This window comes from Balaenoptera musculus, chromosome 2, assembly GCF_009873245.2.
Source record: "Balaenoptera musculus isolate JJ_BM4_2016_0621 chromosome 2, mBalMus1.pri.v3, whole genome shotgun sequence".
NCBI classification, from domain to species: Eukaryota; Metazoa; Chordata; class Mammalia; order Artiodactyla; family Balaenopteridae; genus Balaenoptera; species Balaenoptera musculus.
The window spans coordinates 50,226,665-50,247,539 of NC_045786.1; the positions used below are offsets into that span (position 1 = coordinate 50,226,665).

General features: G+C 36.5%; 1 protein-coding gene across 3 annotated transcripts in view; it reads left to right on the plus strand.

Annotated features, from left to right (window-relative positions):
• LRRC28 (leucine rich repeat containing 28) overlaps positions 1–20,875 on the plus strand; it is a 180,332-nt gene that overhangs the window by 105,662 nt on the left and 53,795 nt on the right. For all 3 annotated transcript variants that reach the window (XM_036843625.1, XM_036843623.1, XM_036843624.1), the window contains one exon: positions 13,998–14,204. In XM_036843625.1, the coding sequence (XP_036699520.1) occupies positions 13,998–14,204 (207 nt within the window). The remainder of the gene's footprint in view (positions 1–13,997; positions 14,205–20,875) is intronic.

A 20,875-nucleotide genomic window follows, 5' to 3' on the forward strand; every position in this document is an offset into this window, starting at 1 on the left:
TTGAGCATGGTATATTTTTCCATTAGTTTCTAAGTATTCTATCAGTGGAGGCCATTCTATTATCAACCACTTTCTATTTTCTCATGGGAATTTCAAAGAAATACAGTAGAATGAATCAATTTGAAATGTATTTATGCTAAAAATTTTCTCTTTAAAATTTTTCCTTATTTTGAGTTTAGAAAGTGAGATGAAAGCAATCATTATTATAACAATATTATTCTTTTTAGATAGTGAAATATGGATTGCTTGCAGCTATTCTCTGCAAAGTAGTAAAATGAAAAAATAAATTTTTATTCTGGGCTATGATATGATGATATTTCTGAGGCAGTGATTATAATAGTCTCATGCCAACAGTGGACACCTGGTGGTCTCATTCAGGTCAAAACCTAAAAACTCCATCATGCTACCTTAGTAAAGAGGAAAAAAGCCTACCTAGAAAAAAAATCTGTGAAATTGACAATCACTAAAGTATAACATAAAGTGAAAATCTGCGTAGGTTGGCTCCATAAATCTTACAGAATGAGGACTATAAAAGATTTTTCCAAGTGGTCATCCATGTACTGACATAAAGCAACAATAAAGTACAAAGTTTTAGAAAAAAGGCCTTTAAATTTCTAAGACAGAATATGTCTGAAGAAGAGACATGTCATTTCTCTCTAGTAGTAGTTATAATTGCCACTTAGCAAGAATACTTTCTTAGATACTTTTTCTTATCTTCTGCAGTATTCTCAGTGACATTTTGCTAGGTACAATACCTCAAATGTCATATTGATTATTTGGTTATATAAATAATTAACACCTGGCAAATAACTTATTTTGAAGAACATTCAGTGAGAGGTCTAGTGCATAATTTAATCATAGGCAAGGCACCAGGTAAAATGTCAAAACAATGTGATTTTCTTTTTTGAAGCAATGTCTTTAACGTTTTAAAATTTCTATTGGGAACTAATTGACAAGCTTGATACCCAGACATAAATATTTAAGTTAAATCAGTTTCTATTGTGCTTCTTAGATGTCCTGTGTTTCGGAGCATTTTATTTTGAAGTTCCCAAATAACATTTAATTGTCTTTCATAATTAAGAGGACTTCTTAATTGCTGGTTTGCTGTTCTTAACTTAGGAAGTTCTTTTTGTATATTGCTTATAACAGACAAATGCATAGTTAATAGATTTTCTCAGTGAACTTTTTGGTATTGTCAATTTTATTCTCCATTGTGATTATTTGTTATTAAACATAACCTGCCACACACAAAGTTATGAATATATTGCAATCCCGTTATAGGGACAGTTTTGTCCTATGCTAGAAGACCCTAGGTAGTATATTACTAAGGTTATTAAAAACGTTGTTTATAATTTCATGTTTAATTTTTAAACCATTATCCCTCAGAAACAATATAATTGGTGAATAGGTTCCAAAGCAAGTCTTGTAACACCTGTTTAACTCACAGTGCCCTTGAAATACATTATGCTCCTGCTATCATAGGAGGGAACACATGCAAGTAAGTATGAAACTATAGTGAAATATGGTAAGAGTGAAGATGGGAGAAGTATGCTGATACTGTTTGAGCCCCCACAAATAATCGCTCCCTTAGTCTTACTGTATCATGATATGAACCAAACTCAAGCTGTTTCTGGCCCATGATATGGACCAATTAAGGAATGGATTTGGATTTTCCAAACTGGATGGATATGGTTACACCTTCCTAAATGTGAAAAGGATGTAATAGTTGAACAAATATACCCAAATTCTAAATTTACAAACCCAAAATCGTTGTGAATTTCTTCAAATTTTTCCAGTAAGACTCTGTGGTTTACCTTTTGATAGCGTTTCTAAATATTCCCCAAACCAAGAAAGCATCATTGCTATATGAGTGCCCCTGAGCTGTCATTGAACACATTCAGCATATGTTATTCTGGGGATGCCAGTCTTCTTTAAACCTTTTTAAAATTTTTTTCTTTTTGACTTGCCTTCAGAGTTTGAGGCATGTAGTTTTCAATGAAATTGATGGTGGGAAATCCTTATCCTTTTTGGGGTGGATTTGATTCCTAGTATCCGTGAATTAATTCTATATCAAGATCTTAAGGCAGTTACAAAACAGGAATTTCAAAAGATATGAAGGAAAAAACATATAATTGGTTTTGCTTTGCTGGCTGACAACCTTGAAGGACAATATTTATTTGCTTATCTAACTTCTGAAATTCTTGCTGAAATTTTAGGTACATTATTTTATAGTCACTCTTTGTAAGTTATATACATTATATTTTTTTCTCTAAAATTGTATCAAATATAGCAAATCATACACAAGAGTTTGAAAATGCATAAGAGTCTGGGGCAGCTAGTCTTCTGTCAATAATCTCTTTAATCTCATAGAGTACTCCCATCAAGTTCACAGAGATAATTATAAGGCATTGGGGAAAACAAATTATATTCAGTATGCAACAATCCTCTGGCAGTCTTGGATTTCACATTTACTTGTTCAAGGATTTGTGAGTTGTCTCAAAGTTCCATAACAGATTTGAGTCATAAATTGTGAGGCTTTTGTGCAGCTGTGACTCAGGTCTGTGGTTGCTTAACAAGTGAGACAGTTTAAGAGTTTTAAATTAATCTTAATTCTTAATTAATCTTAATTCTTTGGATTAATTAATCCAAAGAATATTTACTGAGCACCTACCATGAGTTAGACACTGCTAGGTGATAGGGATATAGCAGTACAGAAGACAGTCAAAGCCCCTGCCTGTTCTTATGACATTTATTTTCTAGTGGGAGGCACAGACTATGGTTTTTTAAAAATTAATAAACAAAATAATTAAAGATTGCGTTAAATGCAGGGAAGGAAATAGCTACAATTGAGAAAGAGGGGTCCTATTTAATTAGAAAGTCTGGGAAGGTCATTGTGAGAATTGTGATAGTGAAATTCTGAAAAACAAGAATGAGCTCACAGTTTGAGGAGTTAGGCAAAGAACATTCCTGGCAGAGAAAACAGCAGATTCAAAGGCTCTGGGGAACGAAGTTGCTTGACACTTTCTCAGGCCAGAAAGAAAGGCAGGGTAATTGGATTGTAGTGAAGTGGATGAGAGGCATGCCAAGACTGATTGGGGGGCCTTGTTTGCTAATAAGATGGTGTTTAAGATTTCATTCATGTACAGTGGGAAGCCAGAGCAGAGTTTGGCACAGGGAAGGAATGTGATCTATGTCTTAGTATCACTTTAGCTTCTGTGTATAAAGTGGATTGGAGGGGGCCTGGAAGTAAGAAGACCAGTTTAGGAGGCAATTTGGTGAGTTCAGGCAAGAGAGAATAGTGGTGCTGGGCTCAGTGTGGTAACAGTGGAGGCAGAAAGAAGACAGATTTGATACATATTTTGCAGTATGGCCTGTCACAGGGCACTCAACAGCCTTTGTTCTCTATTTGTCTCTACCTGTAGAGGAAATGCCAAGTTATAGTACTGTTCCCTAGATTTGGTCATTACCCAGTTCAAAAAATATCATCCATAAAATAAGATGGTTTATTATATACTTTTTTTTGTTTAATAGATCTGGTCATCTGTTAATTACTTATTCTGCATTTCTGCTTCTTTGATCTTCGGAAAGAACCAACAAGTTAGGCAAAGTATTGTGTGATCAAAAGATTTGAAAGGTGTGCTAGGGCCAGAGGTGTGTAGAGCATGGGGGTGCTTGGTTTAAGGTTAATGACAAGACAAAGGGGTGTCTCCTGCAGAGAACTCTTTCCTGCAAAAAGCTTTTTCAGCCAAAAGCTGCTTACAAAAAGATATTTATATTCAGATTTTACATTTAGAATATTATGTAGTATGGTGAGCTGAAAAAAATAGAAATAAATATTGATCTTCTGCCATGTACTATTGAATTATGTGAACTATTTCATCTAATCACTTGAGGTATGTGCTATTCCATCTCTTTTTTTTACAGATGATTTTTAAATTAACATCAAACCAATGATCTAAATATTTGAGTAAATAACCCAAAGTTGCACAGCTGATGGTTTGAACCTATTTCTACATACCAGAATATGTACGTTTCACAGCCCAATCAAGAGAAAGAGAATGAATCTAGAGAGGGATACTTACTGTATATAGAATGGAGTTTGGCTGGCATTGAAGTATTGTCTTTTATTTCTCTGTATGCTCTCCCTAACCCAGTGTGCTTTGGATCTCAAATTAGAGATGTTTTTAGGGGTACCAGAAAAAGCCAGTGCTTGAAAGTATCAAGCCTTGTTATTGACTCTGTGGTCACTGGCTTGGCATGGAGTAGGTGGCTTCCCTCCCATTCCCATTTAAATTTTAGGTGAGGTCAGTATGCATCAGCAGAGAATGATGATTTAAAGGAGACTTACTGTTTTTTTGTTTGAAATTGGCACTCTAATGTTATTTTTATGCTTAGTCTAAGTACTTATTGTGTGGCAGTAATGAAATCATTTTCAGGATACTCTATAAGTAGCTGAAAAGTTAAGGTATTGTATATTTAGCATGAAAGTAAACAGTGCAAACAACTGAAGTTAGGATTATTCTGGGCACACTAAAGAAATAAAGTGTCCAAACTGATGTTTACTCCCTGAGAATTGGTGTGGTGACCCGGAGACCAGCTGAAAAGAGTAGGATTCCCCTTGTATTCCAAAAAGAATGCGTTGTAACTTTACATCAGTAATACTACATTAATTTCAAGATGGCATAGCAATAAATATTTTTGAAGGTGTTAGTAAACTAATTGTTAATAAAATGAATTGTAAACAATTTTATTAAAAAGAAACATAATACCATACTGAAAAAAGACTTCAAAAAATGCAGGTAACACATTGTTAGAAATAAAAACAGCTAAGAACTGATTAAATTATATGAATTTATGCTAAGAATAATTATCCTGACTTACAATGTTCAGATGATCAGTATATGGAATTTTTAAATACACATGTTTAATTTATATATTATATTTAATGGAAATATTTTTATCTTTTAGAAAGAATTTTTAAAAAAATAATTTTTGTGTTACTGTTTTTATTTTTTATTTTAGACCACAGTTCTTTTTTTTTTTTTTTTTAAATTTTATAGCTACTTTATTTATTTATTTATTATTTATTTTTGGCTGTGTTGGGTCTTCGGTTCGTGCGAGGGCTTTCTCTAGTTGCGGCAAGCGGGGGCCACTCTTCTTCGCAGTGCGGGGACCGCTCTTCATCGCGGTGCGCGGGCCTTTCACTATCGCGGCCCCTCCCGTTGCGGGGCACAGGCTCCAGACGCGCAGGCTCAGTAGTTGTGGCTCACGGGCCCAGCTGCTCCGTGGCATGTGGGATCTTCCCAGACCAGGGCTCGAACCCGTGTCCCCTGCATTAACAGGCAGATTCTCAACCACTGCGCCACCAGGGAAGCACTATTTTTTATTTTAATATACAGGAAAATTCACCCTTTGAGTTACGTAATCACCATCACAATCAAATATAGAAGAGTTCCAGCAGCCCCCATGATTCCTTTATGCCCCCTATGACAGCCTTCATGCACCCTGCCAGGCCCTGAAACCACTATTCTATTTTCTACTTGTATAGTTTTGCCTTTTCCAGAATATCATATAAATGGAACCATACATAAGTACCCTTTGAATTTGGCTTCTTTCACTTAGCATAATGCATTTGAGATTCAACCGTGTTGTTATGTATATGTTATTTCCTTTTGTTACTGAGTAGTATTTCATTATATGGACATGCTAAAGTTTGCTCATTCACTGAAGTGTAATTATTTTTCTTTTTCAAAATTGTTTTGGCTATTCTAGGGCCTTTGCATTTCAAATATAAATTTTATTTTTTTTAACATCTTTATTGGAGTATAATTGCTTTACAATGGTGTGTTAGTTTCTGCTTTATACAAAGTGAATCAGTTATACATATACATATGTTCCCATATCTCCTCCCTCTTGCGCCTCCCTCCCATCCTCCCTATCCCACCCCTCTAGGTGGTCACAAAGCACCGAGCTGATCTCCCTGTGCTATGCGGCGGCTTCCCACTAGCTATCTGTTTTACATTTGGTAGTGTATATATGTCCGTGCCACTCTCTCACTTCGTCCCAGCTTACCCTTCCCCCTCCCCGTGTCCTCAAGTCCATTCTCTATGTCTGCGTCCTTATTCCTGTCCTGTCCCTAGGTTCTTCAGAACCAATTTTTTTTTTTTAAGGTTCCATATATATGTGTTAGCATACGGTATTTGTTTTTCTCTTTCTGACTTACTTCACTCTGTATGACAGACTCTAGGTCCATCCACCTCACTACAAATAACTCAATTTCGTTTCTTTTTATGGCTGAGTAATATTCCATTGTATATATGTGCCACATGTTCTTTATCCATTCCTCTGTCAATGGACACTTAGGTTGCTTCTATGTCCTGGCTATTGTAAATAGAGCTGCAATGAACATTATGGTACATGACTCTTTTTGAATTATGGTTTTCTCAGGGTATATGCCCAGTAGTGGGATTGCTGGGTCATATGGTAGTTCTATTTTTAGTTTTTTAAGGAACCTCCATACTGTTCTCCATAGTGGCTGTACCAATTTACATTCCCACCAACAGTGCAAGAGGGTTCCCTTTTCTCCACACCCTCTGCAGCATCAAATATAAATTTTAAAATCAGCTTGTTAATTTCTACTTAAAAAAGCCTCTTGGGATTTTGATAAGGATTGTGTTATAGCAGTTTGGAGAGCAAGCTGTCTTAACCAGTGTTAAGTCTTCAAGTCCATAAACATGAACTGACTTCATTTATTTAGATATTCTTTCAGCAATATTTTGTAGCTTTCAGCAGATATTTTGTCTCTCAACAGTATTTTGTAGCTTTCAGCAGATAAGTTTATTCCCAAGTATTTTCTTTTTTGGTGATGTTGTTAATGGAATTATTTTGTCTTTTTTTTTTTTTTTTTTTTTTTGGCTGCGTTGGGTCTTCATTGCTGTGTGCAGACTTTCTCTAGTTGTGGCGAGCAGGGCCTACTCTTCATTGTTGTGCACAGGCTTCTCATTGCAGTGGCTTCTCTTGTTGCGGAGCATGGGCTCTAGGTGCGCGGGTTTCATTAGTTGCGGCACGCGGGCTCTAGGGTGCGTGGGCTTCAGTAGTTGTGGCCCGCGGGCTCAGTAGATGTGGCTCGTGGGCTCTAGAGTGCAGGCTCAGTAGTTGTGGTGCACGGGCTTAGTTGCTCCACAGCATGTGGGATCTTACCGGACCAGGGACCAAACCCATGTCCCCTGCATTGGCAGGCAGATTCTTAACCAGTGCACCACCAGCGAAGTCCTGGAATTATTTTCTTAATTTAATTTTTGGATTGTTTGCCTTGGTATACAGAAATACAATTGATTTTAAAAATATTGATCTTGTATCCTGCAACCTTGTTAAAAGTGTTTATTAGTTCCGATAATTGTTATTAATTGCTTAGTATTTTCTACTAAGGAGCATGTCATCTGTGAATAAAGAAACTTTTACTTCTTTTCCAGTCTTGATATTTCTTGTTAGTTTATTTGTTTTGCCTTATTGCATTTGCTAGAAACTTGAGTAGAGAGAGTGGATCTTCTTGCTGTGTGTGTATTGTTCCCCTAAACATAATAAGTAATTATTCTCTTGCTGTTTTCAAGATTTTCTGGTCTTTCACCGTTTATGATGAGCATAAGTGTGGATCTCTTTTCTGTTTATCCTCCTTGGTATTTATGGAGTCTCTTGGATCTTTAGAGTAATATTTTTCATCAAAATTTGGAATTTATGGCCACTATTTTTTCTAATATTTTTTTCTTCTTCATTCTCCTTTTCTTTTTATGGGAATCCTGTCACACATATGTTTGTGCAGTTGGTTTTGTCCCACAGATCTCTAACCCTGGTCACTTTACTTCAGTCTTTTTGGCTGGTTTCTATTTGGATAATTTTTGTTACCTGTTTATCACTGATTTCTTGTTTGCCTATTTGGATCTACTGTTGAGGCTGTCTAGTGAATTTTTCTTTTCACTTGTACTTTTCAACTCCCAAATTTCTGTTTTCTTATCTCTTTATTGAGAATAAGTTTTCTGTTTTTCGAGTCATTGTCATCATAATTTCCACCAAGTCTTTAAACTTATTCTTTTAGTTCTTTCAACATATTTATTATAGCTGCTTTTTATTATAGCTGCTGTCATTGTCTGCTAAATCCAACATCTGGGTCCACTTAGAATCAGTTTCTATTTACTCATTTTTTCCTGAACATGGGTTACCCTTTCCTGTTTTATTGTATGTCTTATAATTTTTTTTAAAACTGTACATTTTAAATGATATATTTTAGCAACTCTGGATCCTGATTATTTTTTCCTACCTAAAGATTGTTTCTTTATCTTATTTATTTATCTTAGTAATTTGTCTGGACTAAAAACATGAAATTCATTTCCCCCACAGTGACTGATGTCTCTGTTTCATGTTTTTTTGCTGTTGTTATTATTTTTGTTTTAATTTTTAAGCCTAGCTTTCTATGATTTGGCCCTGTGTCTGTATAACTTAGTGGTTGAACATCTTAAGCTAGTAAGGCTCCTATCCTCTGCCAGTGGATCTATGTGTGGATTCAGAAACACATTTAATGTTTAGGCAGTTTTCAAGTTTACCCGAGCTATTATTTTCTGTTGGACCCTCTCTTTTCTCCTCTGTGCATGTGTGCAAGTTCTGTGTAGTCCTGGGATATGTAAGTAGCTGGAGCCCTCTGTGATCTCCCTTGTGCTTGCTCACCACCTCCTGTCAGCCTGGGATATGTGGAGAGTCTATCAAATACTTTCTGACTGCTTTATATCCCATTCTTCCTTGTTGCAGTTCTGGCTTATCTGCCCATTCCATTGCTTTCCCCAACCAGGAACCCCTCAGCCTCATAAAAATCATTGGTCTTTCATGTTTGCTTGTGACCAAGATTACTAGTTATTACTGACAACAGTACTGGGTACGGGTTTTTCACCTTTTGTTCCAAATCAACTCCCTGACTTTTGTTCCAAGTCAGCCCACTCCGTCAGTGAAGCTGTTGGTTCTTTGCAGCCTGCCCTGCCGTATTAGAACTATTGTCCTAGCCAAGCTGGATGGGGGAATAGGAGCCACCCCAAGGAAGCATGCCACAGATTTCTGTTCTTCTCATCTGAAGTGCAGTAGTTTTTCATGAGTAAGCTCTTCTCTATTTGTTGAAAAGCATAGGTCAATTTCCAGAGTACTGAAATGGTTGCTTTTGATAATTTTGTGTAATTTTTATAGTTGCTTTTTCAGCAGAGGATTTGGCGTCCTCCTCAATCCATCATACTGGAAGTTCCAGCTTTTGGGGGGGGGGGAGTCATTGTTTGCATGGCATATGTTTGTATTAATTTATGTTTTATCTATCTATGTATTTATATTTTAAATGGATTCCTTTTAGATAGAATATAGTAAGGTCTTGTTTTTAAGTCCAGTCTGGTCATCTCTTTTAATTGGTATTCTCAGACTATTTGCTTTTAATGTTATTATTGATCTTGTTAGATTTAGGCCTGCCATTTTATTATTAGTTGTCTGTTTGTAACATCTGGTTTTCTTTCTTTGTTCCCTTTTCCCTGCCTTTTTTGGTATTATTTGAATATATATTTTGTATTCTGTTTTAATTCATTTATTGGCTTTTTGGGTTTATCTTTTTTTCGGTATTTATCTTATTTTTAGTTATTGCTTTAGGGATTACATTATACAGATCTTTCAAAATCTGCTTTGGAACTCCTTTTACATTACCCCACTGACCTTTGTGTTACACTTATAAGTAGTTACACCATATATTGAAATGCTTTCAGCAGTTATGCGTAACTTAAAAGGCGAAAAGTGATAGTTTGTTATATTTACCCAGATATAATAATTCTTAAATTTGAAGACATAATGTCTAAAACTTCAAAAATTTGGTGAAAGACATAAATTTACAAATTTAAAAAGGTCAGCAGACTCCAAATAGGATAAGTTCAAAGAAAGCCATTTACAGATACATCATAATCAGTCTGCTAATGACTAAAGATAAAGAACAATTCTTGAGAGCACCTAAAGAAATAATGATTCAAATAATTGTGAATTTCTCCTCAGACACCATGGTGGCTGGAAGACAGTGGAACACCATCTAAAAGTACTGAAAGTAAAGAATGGTCAACCCTGAATTATGTATCTAGTGAAAACAATTTCTAGGAATTACAATGATATAAAGACATTCCCAGGGAAACTAAGAGAATTTGTTGCCAGCATACCTACTCTAAAAGAAATAAAATTTCTTCAGGCTGGTGGAAATGATATAAGCAGGGTACTTGGATCTTCAGGAATGAAGGAAGAGCAGCAGAGTATTTAAGAGTATCCTGTTGTCCTGGCCTCAGTGTAGGTTCTGAACTTGACCAAATTTGCTAGATTTATGTTTGGCTGATAGTTTTCCAGTTTTTAACTTGAGCTCACACTTTGGACTCTGTTTCTTTATTCCTGCATGATATATTGCTACCCCAGGTTTATTTCCTGTCTCTTGTGTTTAAGTTAGAATCTTAGATTAAGTTTGTTTGACTCTGTTGTTTTCTAAAAATGTGCTTCCCATTAGCTGAGCTTAATAAGTATATTTTTTAATTTTGTTAGAATAAAGATGCCATGTATAGTCTTATATTTGTGGCCTGTTTTAAAATGGTCATGAAAATTATGTTTAATTCACTCCACCTGAGAAGCTATTTAATTTTATTTCTCTCTCTTTCCCAAATACTTTCGTAGGATGACAAAATCGTTAATTTTCCAACTATATTATATATAGTATTTTACTCAGTATTGTAATTGGAGTAATATTATAATTAGCTCAGGTTTTTTCTAACATATGAAAAGGCCTATATATTAAGCTACTTAGACAAAAATGTCCTTTTGTTACATTTGTTCATTTAATATATGCAGTCCTGCATGTTTAAGTCTTATTCATCACATATAGCAAATAAGAAATGTCAGCTCCTGTTTCCTCTTCCCATTCCTTAGTACTTTGACCTTTGATACTGACAGTATGTGTTCTTTTCTTTGTCAAAAGTGTTATTAATTTTAATATCTGAAAATGTATGCATATCTGTTAAAACAGCGTGTGAATATTGATCTGTTAAAAGTAAATAATCAAATTATAGAAAATTTAAATTCATAATCACATGTTGTTTCCCCATTTCACAGTACAGTAAGGCAATGCTGAATCAAAATGGTGGACAGTTGCAAGCCTTAGTAGTTTTTGCAGCCATGTCAAAACACTGTTTTACACAGTTAACTATTTTTGAAATAATGATGAAAATAGTTTATTTTGCTTTACTCCCATGTGATTTTTGATGGATTTTTCAAATTCCTTTAAGTAGGTGGCTTATAGGTACTGCAATTCAGAAGTATTGGTATAATTAAAATTTTTTTTCTACAGAAAGATGAAGTTTTTAGCATTGGCATCACCATACTTAGAGTATAATAGTCTAGAAACTTGAAAATTATCTTTGACTTTTTCCTGTTTCACCTTTTTCCATTTCCAACCAAGCATACTCTCTGCTTTTTCTTAAAATATCTCTGGAATTTACCTGTATGCTCTGTCACACTGCCTCTGTTCTCATCAACTGTCTACTTGTTTTCCCAGCCTACAATCTCTTTCCATGTCATTGCTTTCTGCGTATTTACCAAGAGTCCTTTCATCCTTTGAGAATCTTCAGGAAGTGTTATGTTCTCACTGTGATAAGTCCAAACTTCTCTACCCAGTATTCATTATCATCCACGTCTCCACCAAACCCTCTGTATTGAACTTATTTTCTGCTTTTTTCCCATTGGTATCTTTGGTACTTGTCGGGTCTCAAATAGTCCATTGTGCATGTTGTATTTATTTTTTCACTTGCATTCCTTTCCTCATGCTTTCAACCCCATCCCCATGCCTCGTTTGAAATGGTATATCCATTTTCTTTTTGACCTATTCGAGTTCTCATTTCCTTCAATAAATTTTGCAAAAGCTTCTCCAACCCTTCATCTAACTCTTCTTTTCCTGAGCTCCTATCACAATGTTTTTTATATGTAATGTGATTCTCAGTGGCAGAGACCTTGTCTCATTCTTCTCTCAGCACCTGGCTCTGTGGTGTGTAAGCTGATTTGTTGCATTTATGTCCCATTTCACTCCCCTAATAACTTCATAAAGTGAGGTCAGGAAGATTTCTTGTTTCTTTTTCTTTTTCTTCAATTCTAAAACATGTTCTTCTGTCAACTCCCTCACCCCCACGCGCCCCATCAGAAGCAATCTGAAATAGATAGGCAGACAGACTTAGCTAGAGGAAATACTGAGCTAATGGAGCCAAGAGTGAAATTGACCCCTATGTGCATCAGTTAGGTGAAAACAGAACAAAACTCCCATTGGGAGTCACAGACTGTTCATTGAATCCTATCTCCTGTCTTCAAATATGTATTTGTGTAGTATTGGGGAAATTAGAAAATAAAGTGTGAACTTCCTAGCACAAATCTCTTCTATATATTAGTAAAATAACTAGAAATTAATGTATTTTTGCACTCGTATTACTTTTATAAAAAATAGTTATTAAAAACGTTCTTGTTAAGAGTAAGTGTATAACAAAGACCAGCAAACTTTTTTTTGTAAATGGTTAGATACTAAATGTTTTTACGCTTTGCAGGCCACATATGGTCTCTGTCATATGTGTGTGTGTGTGTATATATATATATATATTTTTTTTTTTTTTTCTTATCGTTGTTGGGTTTTACCACACTTAAAAATAACCAGTCTTAGCTTGCGTGCAGTACAAAAGTGGGCCACGGGCCACATTTTGCCTGTGAGCCATAGTTTGCCAAGCTGTTTGCCAATAAGAAGAGCTAATCTGTGTAACTGGACATCCAAGAGGCAGAAGATTTTCTCTCCAATAGAGAAGACATTGCTCATACTAATCCAAGTCCTGAACAAACTGGAATGTGCCCAGTGGGGTGCATTCAAAAGGGGGGTATCATGAGAAACCTTAACCTGAGAGGAACAACTTGTTGAACAGGGTCAGGTTGGAGAAGTGAGAGGTGGCATTACAGTGGTCTTCAATATGGAAGTTCCATGATACGAGAGAAGCAGACTTGTCCTGCACAGTGCTCCCTGTAGAGCCTTGAGTGCAGTGTGCTGTCCTGGAGAGAGTAATGTCCTTCCCCTAGGGACTGGTTAGCAGAACCTCCTCTGCTCTGAGTGCTTCCTGGTGGTCTTCCCTGAGAAGGACAGAATACCTTATAAAGAACTTCCCCCCCCTTTCAGAAGTGGTGATTTGGTGTATGACAGGGACATAATTGTACTCACCATGGAATAGATTACAAATATAGACACCAATAATGAAGGAATATTGGAGTAAATGGAAGGATTTCATTCAGGTGGAATTAAAGTAAATCTTCATAGGATTTTGGGTTTTAAAAGAGGAACCACATGGCTAGACAATATCTAAAAATATTACCTTACAATAATTTCATTTTTATTATTATAATCTTAACTGTGGTGAAAATTTCAAAAACCATCCTCATTCTTAGTCCAGAAATTTTCTACTTAGTTCACATGAGCAAGGTGCACTTACTGGCATACTATAATTTATATTTTTAAGTCTCCTACTATCTACTTAGATAGAAGGTAAAAACCGCAAAAGTAGCAAGAACCAGGTACCATGAAGTGACTGTAATTGTTCTTCTTTCACATTTGCAACAACTTTTGATTCATCGGGAAGCAGAAGCCATAGTAACAGACTTTTGGCTCAGATTCATCACTTTGTGTTTCTCCTTTCTCCAATGCCAGCACTTTTCCCCTTTTAAAAAAATTCTGGCAGACTAATTTAAAGACACCTACTTAAGTTGGATTATTTGCATACTGGACCTAAATCCTGCACTTCAGTATTAATGTCTATGGAAATATTTGCAGCTACTAATTTTATTTGGTTGAACTGTTACAGTGTTGATTCATTTTATTTAATTTATTTAATTAATTCATTTAATCAGGATGCAATTTATCTTGATTTTGGTTGTAGAGGTTGGCGATTTGAAGGAGCTGCAGACACTAGACATTTCTACCAATCGTTTGCTAACTTTACCCGAGAGGCTTCACCTGTGCCTTTCTCTGCAGTACCTCACTGTGGACCGAAATCGTCTATGGTGTGTGCCGCGCCATCTCTGCCAGCTGCCCAGCCTCAATGAGCTCTCCATGGCTGGAAACCGTCTTGCATTTTTGCCGCTTGGTAAGTAATCATGTTTATGTGGTAAAGCAAAACAGCTAAAGAACAAGATGGAAAGTCTTTGTTTCCTTAACTAGGAAGGATTAGTTAGTTTCCTTCATTCTGTTTATCTTGAAGATGCTTCTCTAAATCCATTTTTGCAGTGAACAAAGCATCATTCCCAGTTAAAAAAGTTTATTTCTGTTAAGGATTTCATATTTTAAAAAATTTGTGCTAAAAGTTTGTTGAGAGACAAAATATATGAGATTTGAGATGATTTACTCAGAGAAAGGAATTAAAATATACGTATATGTATTATATACGTATATTTTATATATATAAAATTATAAAATTGACAAGAGGTATTGAGCAATATGAAAGAATAGCTACTGTACAAATATATCTGCTTACATGTTGACTTCTATGTAGAAAAATTTTTATTGAGTATCCTAATGATTAGTATTGCCAGATAACCAGACTAGAAAATTTTAAAGACTTTTGAACTGCCTGCTGAGCTAGAAATGTCGCCCTGGCTAATAAATAACATACTTTGCACTGTAAATCTCTGTAGCTGGCCCATTTTGATATGTTAAAGAACATAGGCCTTTAATAAACAATATATTTATTTTTACTGAGAATTGACTTATTTTGTTAACTTGTAAGAAACAAAACTGCCATTTAAAAAAAAATTAAAATTTGAAGGCCCACAGAACCCCTAAACTGTTAGAATAAGCATCATATAATCTTATCCATAAAAGCATTTTTTATAATGAGTAATTTATGTCTGAGGCCAATGAAGTGAATAATTTACTAGCCCCTAAAAGGAAATATTTTCCACCATAATACAGTGTACATTATTATTTTCAATTAAAAACCTCTTTAAGAAAACTTGAAAATCCTGAGAGACATGAACATCAATTTGAGTAATAATAAATAATTATCCAATTTAAGAAGATTACTTTTCTATAAATATAATTAAATTCTTTTTAAAAATTAAGAAAATAAAGTAAAACCATTTCAGAAGTAACCTACATTTCTAAGAAATCAGAGTTTTTTTTCAAGTGAGAAAATTATTGAATATAAATTGATATTAGAAAATAAATATACCTGCTGCATAAACCACAGGTTGTAGAACAATTATAGTGGACAAGCATCAAGTTACAAATCTAAAGATACAGGTTCTAGATTAGCTCCACCACTTTGTAGAGCAGTACCTGGAGTAAATCACCAAAACCTCTCTGAGCTTCATTTTCCTTGTCTGTAAACCAGAAATAACAATGTTTATCCTGCTTACTTTAGAGTTATTTTCAAGTTGAATAAAATAGCTGTTTTTTATCCACTCCAGCCGTGGTTCCTCATCCCCCTAGTCAATTTCTACTCATTCCTACCTGCTGTTTCACCAGTGACACAGCCGAGCATGTGCTGTGGTGGCAGTGGTGTTGGGAGAAGAGAGGGAAGCCATTCCAGTAGGCAGCTGACCACTGTTAACAGTTGGGGTGCCAAGGAGTGACATTGTGTGTCCTGCTGAGTGGTTACAGCAGCAGATGACCTGAGTGGCAGTGGCAAGTGCAAAGTGATAGAAATGGCTGTGGGGTAGAGGATAGAGTTCATTACACTTTGCCCGGCTGCTTTCTGCTTTCACTTATGTACTGGGGCATCTTCTCTATGCACTGTGGTGAGTGCTGCTGTGGCTACAGAAGTGGACATCCCTTCTTCAGCACTCAGTGTTCAGTGGTAAGGAGAGCCTAACAAGTTAGTTTCTGTCTCCAGGTTTCTTGTCACCCACAAAGCCTTGCCTCTGTGATAGAGGAGGTTTTCCTTTGTGAACTTGTTAATATGTTATCAAAGAGAGGCAAGAGGGTCTGCACTGAGTTCTGAAGAGGGTCCCTCCCAACATTCAAGGTCACCATAACTCTCAAACCTGAGATCGTGTACAGCCCAAGATATGGAAGCAGCTTCCACACTCCCCTGGGTGCCATCTCAACTCACAAGGCTCACAGCCCTGACAGGACACAGGCCTGTGGGCAGGCTTTACTCTACTTTAGAAAGACATACAAGCAAGAGGATGGTGATGAAGATCATCCAGTGAGAAAGAAACAGACTGCCTGAAGCAATGCTCTGCCCTGGTCTCAGAGAACAGTATGAGTAAAGGGCCAGGGGGCCAAGACAAGCACTGGTGGCCTTTCTATATTGTTGGGTTGGATGATCTTTGTAAAGAAATGGGTGGGACAACCAGAGAGCCACAGTATGAGGTTGCCCAAAGAGGGCTTCAGAAGAGCAGAGACAGCATAATCTATGAAGATGAGGAAATTGAAGCTGACAGAAATATCAACAATCTTCTCAGTCTCATTTTGGTTTTTGATTTTTGTTTTTGACACCATTGAAGGTGGATTTGGAAAGGGAATTCAGTTAAGTCTTTAGGAGGAAAATAATTAAGTCCATAGCTGTCCTTCCATGGAGTTTGTGTACTTGAAACCCTTCCTTGAACTCCTTTCTGATACAGCAAAGCCGTCTAATGCTAAGAACTATGCAGGACAGAGTCAAATGAAGCAGGCAGCTGCTGGCCCTGCCTTTCCTCAGAGAACTGAACTGTTCCTGGAAACTTAGCATATAGGGATGCCTCTTTACAGTAGTTAGAAGATACGGTGTGTATACACATACACATAACTACAGTTTTCAAATAGAAGGCTCCTATGTTTAACCATGATTCTAATGTAGAACTTGAGTGTTTATGAAATGGGTGCTTTAATATCGCTGCCTGTGATTGGAGGTAGGAGTCTTATTTTGGGGAGCTACTCACTGAATTCAGTTTCTTGCCAAAGAACTTTGACTTAGGAGAAAAGCAGTTTTTTATGGGGCTTTTTAAAGGAATGTCAGATTACAGCCTCTTCAAAAAGCGACTACAGAAGCTATAGTAAGGATGACTTAAATCACTTGTGATACTATCAAAATCATTAACACTCGTGGATTGTGTTCTTTTTAAGATGAAAAGTTGTATCAGGAAAGGAGGATGTTCCTGCTATAACTATACCATGACAGCTGAATGACAGATCAGTCTACACACAGAAGCTCTGTTCCCACTGCTGTCAGTGAGGAGGAGGGGAAATTAATCACTTGAGCCTCATGCTATGAGATTTAATAGAGGCCTTGAAACATGAATATTTGTTGTTGATTCAATATAGCTCTGTTGACTAAATACCTCATAAAGATCTGACTCACCTCTGGGCTTCTGAAAATTTAGGAAAATACAAAGAAAAGGGTTTTTTCCTGTAAGGCTTTTTTACTAGGTTTACTGGTTTCTCTTGCATAATTAATAAGCCATTATTCAGTAATGTTTACAACTTATTTAATGTTGAATAATAGATACAAGTACTGTGAGGTTGCCCATGTACAGACTGACTATGGAAGAGCATTTTTTAGTTCGCCCCCAGGAAGTGCTGTGTCAGCTAAACTCAATGTCAGGAACTTCTGTAGTTTAAGAAAACAAAAGTTGCACCCACGGTGGCAGGTGGAATTTTTGAGTGTTAATTTAGAAAACAGTGAATGAATTCTTAACTAAGAACAAATGACATTGAGATTTACGGAGTATCCTGGTGTGTAAACTACCATGTAGTAAACCCCAAAGTTAGCAAGAAAACAGCTTCCTACTAATGGGTAATTATTTATGTTTCTAATCAGTCCCAGAGTTGTTGTTTCTTGGACATTCTAGTAGTGAAGTATTTATTTTCTCAGGAGAAGTTATTCTGTGTGCCAAGGACGTGTGCTATGAGTGAAATGACAGCTCCTTTATTGCTGTGAGTTATACCCTATAACTTTGATAGAGATGTAAAACTGGCCCTTTATCACATAACAGGAGATCACTCCAATTTTTTGTAGTAGCTCTAGTCGTTTTTCCTTTGTAGGAGCTGGATACATTGTGTAGGGAAAAAAAGAAAAGTTTATTCCAAGTATTGGTGCAGTTTTAGAAAGTAGCTTGTAGGCATTTTCAAAACCCATTCTGAAATCTCTTCTTTTGTTGCAAATGGCATATAAAAGACACAAATTTTTAACTACACTTGTTTTTTCTATTACTTCTCGTTCCTGCTTTCTCTGTATCTGCTTAGAAGGTCAGGGAAAGAATTGCTGTTTACTGTTTTGTAAGGAAATATTTAAGTCCACAAAGTGAAGCTATTAGAACTTCAACTCCAGGATGGAAACCAGATGGAAACCAATTAATAATTCCTTAATCTCAGACTTAGAGATGCATGTAAACTGTACTTTACTGAACCATGGAATGTATTTGAAGTACTTGAAGAAGTACTGCCTTGAGGTCATTGTTTAATGGGAATAGTTTGCAAAGTTTGTAGCCTTAAATATGTTTCAGTGCTAAAAAGTTTCTTCTGGTTCAGACCAGAAGTCCCAGAGGTTGGAATCAGTCTTATTATTTATTTATTTATTTATTTATTCATTTATTTATGGCTGTGTTGGGTCTTCGTTTCTGTGCGAGGGCTTTCTCTAGTTGCGGCAAGTGGGGGCCACTCTTCATCGCGGTGCGCGGGCCTCTCACTATCGCGGCCTCTCTTGTTGCGGAGCACAGGCTCCAGACGCGCAGGCTCAGTAATTGTGGCTCACGGGCCTAGTTGCTCCACGGCATGTGGGATCTTCCCAGACCAGGGCTCGAACCCATGTCCCCTGAATTGGCAGGCAGATTCTCAACCACTGCGCCACCAGGGAAGCCCCAGTCTTATTTTTGAGTAGAAGGTATCTTCTGCTTTCCAAGGAAGGACCCAAACATGCCATTAAAATCGTGTTCTGTAGAGACTTTTGGGCAGGTCTCTAATCAAAGGCATAATGAAAAAGGAGAAGAGAAAGGCTCGAAAACAAGGTTCAAAAACTAGTAGTGGGAAGAAATGAGAGAGAAGTATTCTGTTAACTAAAGTTTATATGACCCTATTTCAGGAGCAAAGTTATAACTCTGCAATGTGTATTTGTTCAAGAAAATGGATGTTCAGTCCGCCTTTTTGAGCTCTATCTTTTTGCAAGTATTTATAACAAAAATTTTTCGTCCTGGTGCTGCTTACTCATCTGACTTTTTCCGCTGTCTTAATGATCCCCTCTGCTTTATTTTTTTTTTTTTATCATATCAGGCCTTTACTCTTGCCTTAAGGTTTTCTTAGGGCATTAACAGGATTATTTAATATGGCTTCTACAGTGTGGGCAGACATTGACTTTACTATGCTAATATATGAAGAGAAAAGTTCACCTAGAGTAGGTGAACTTTAAAGGGACAAATGTATATTTTTCTCAAAGTTTTGGAATAGGATTTTGGAGTAGGCAGTGATTAATATGAAAAAGTGAACCCTGTTTTCCTCAGATACCAATTTAAAAAAAGAATTGCTGCTTATTCTTAAAAAGGTACAGATGTGAAACAAAAATAAGTAGTGTGAGGGCTAGATTCATGAGCAGAATCTTTGCCAGCAAAGTTTTTGTTAATTTGGTTTTCTAAATAGTGGCAAGAATGTACAGTACAAGCAAAGTCTGGAAGATGTTGTCAGTTGACTTTAAAGCAAGAATCTGGAGTTTCTGTCAGTCTTAGTTTTCAGCCAAGTTCTTAAATTTGGGGAGAGGGAGGACAGGTCCCAGTCCAGCTGAGCAAGAGCTGAAGGTAAGATGCAGAGTGAAGATGTTTTGCTCTCCGCGCTGGCTGCCCTGGCCTAGAAGATGTGCTGCTGTAATGCCCAAGCCTGTGCGGAACAGTCAGCGTGAAGGCTCCTTCTCTAGGATCTTCTCTGAAGGAATTCTTCGTATTTCTTGCAACTGCTGCCCTAAACCTGTAAGTCAGAACTACCCCATCACTTATCTCATCTTTTAACAGAAGCAAAGGGATATTTTGTTCATATTTATCTCCTTGTCAGTGTCTCCTGACATCACACCTGGATGCTTGGGCATGCCCGTCCTCAGGTGCCCACTGCACCCATGCAGCCTGCTAGGTAGTGTCACTTCCTACATTATGTGGGAGTGCCCTGCTTATATGGAAATGATCTGTTAAGGGAGGCTGCCTAACTAACGTCATGGTGAAGAAGGCAGGCATGCTTTTAAATTCCAGCTCTACCATTTAATAGCTGTATGATCTTGAGCTTAGAAAAGCTATTTAATTTGTCTAAGTCTCAGTAATGGGGTAATATTGATACCTACTTCATAGCACTTTTGTGAGAATTAAATAAGATTTAAAACACTTCTATCACTCCTAAATACTACATAAGCACACAATCAATATAAACTTTTATTGTTTGACTAGACTGTAAGAAAGGGTTGGGACAGCTTGTGTCTTATACCCTAATCATCTAGCACAGTGTCTTGCCCATTGCTTATAATAATTTCTTTATTACTTGACTGTGCAACACAAGTAGAGATGCTAATGCTTGAATATTTAAACCAACTGCAGAGGAAGCCTTCAGTCATTCAAATTCATTAAAATCAATTTATTTTAATTTAACAGTTGATGATCTACTGTGTGTAAAGTATCTTATTAAGTTCACCGTGAAATCTTATTTGGTAAAAGTTGAATAGATCAGGGAGACGCAAGAGGAAACAGATATGGGGACATATGTATATGTATAACTGATTCACTTTGTTATAAAGCAGAAACTAACACCATTGTAAAGCAATTATACTCCAATAAAGATATTTAAAAAAAAAAAGTAGAATAGATCAGA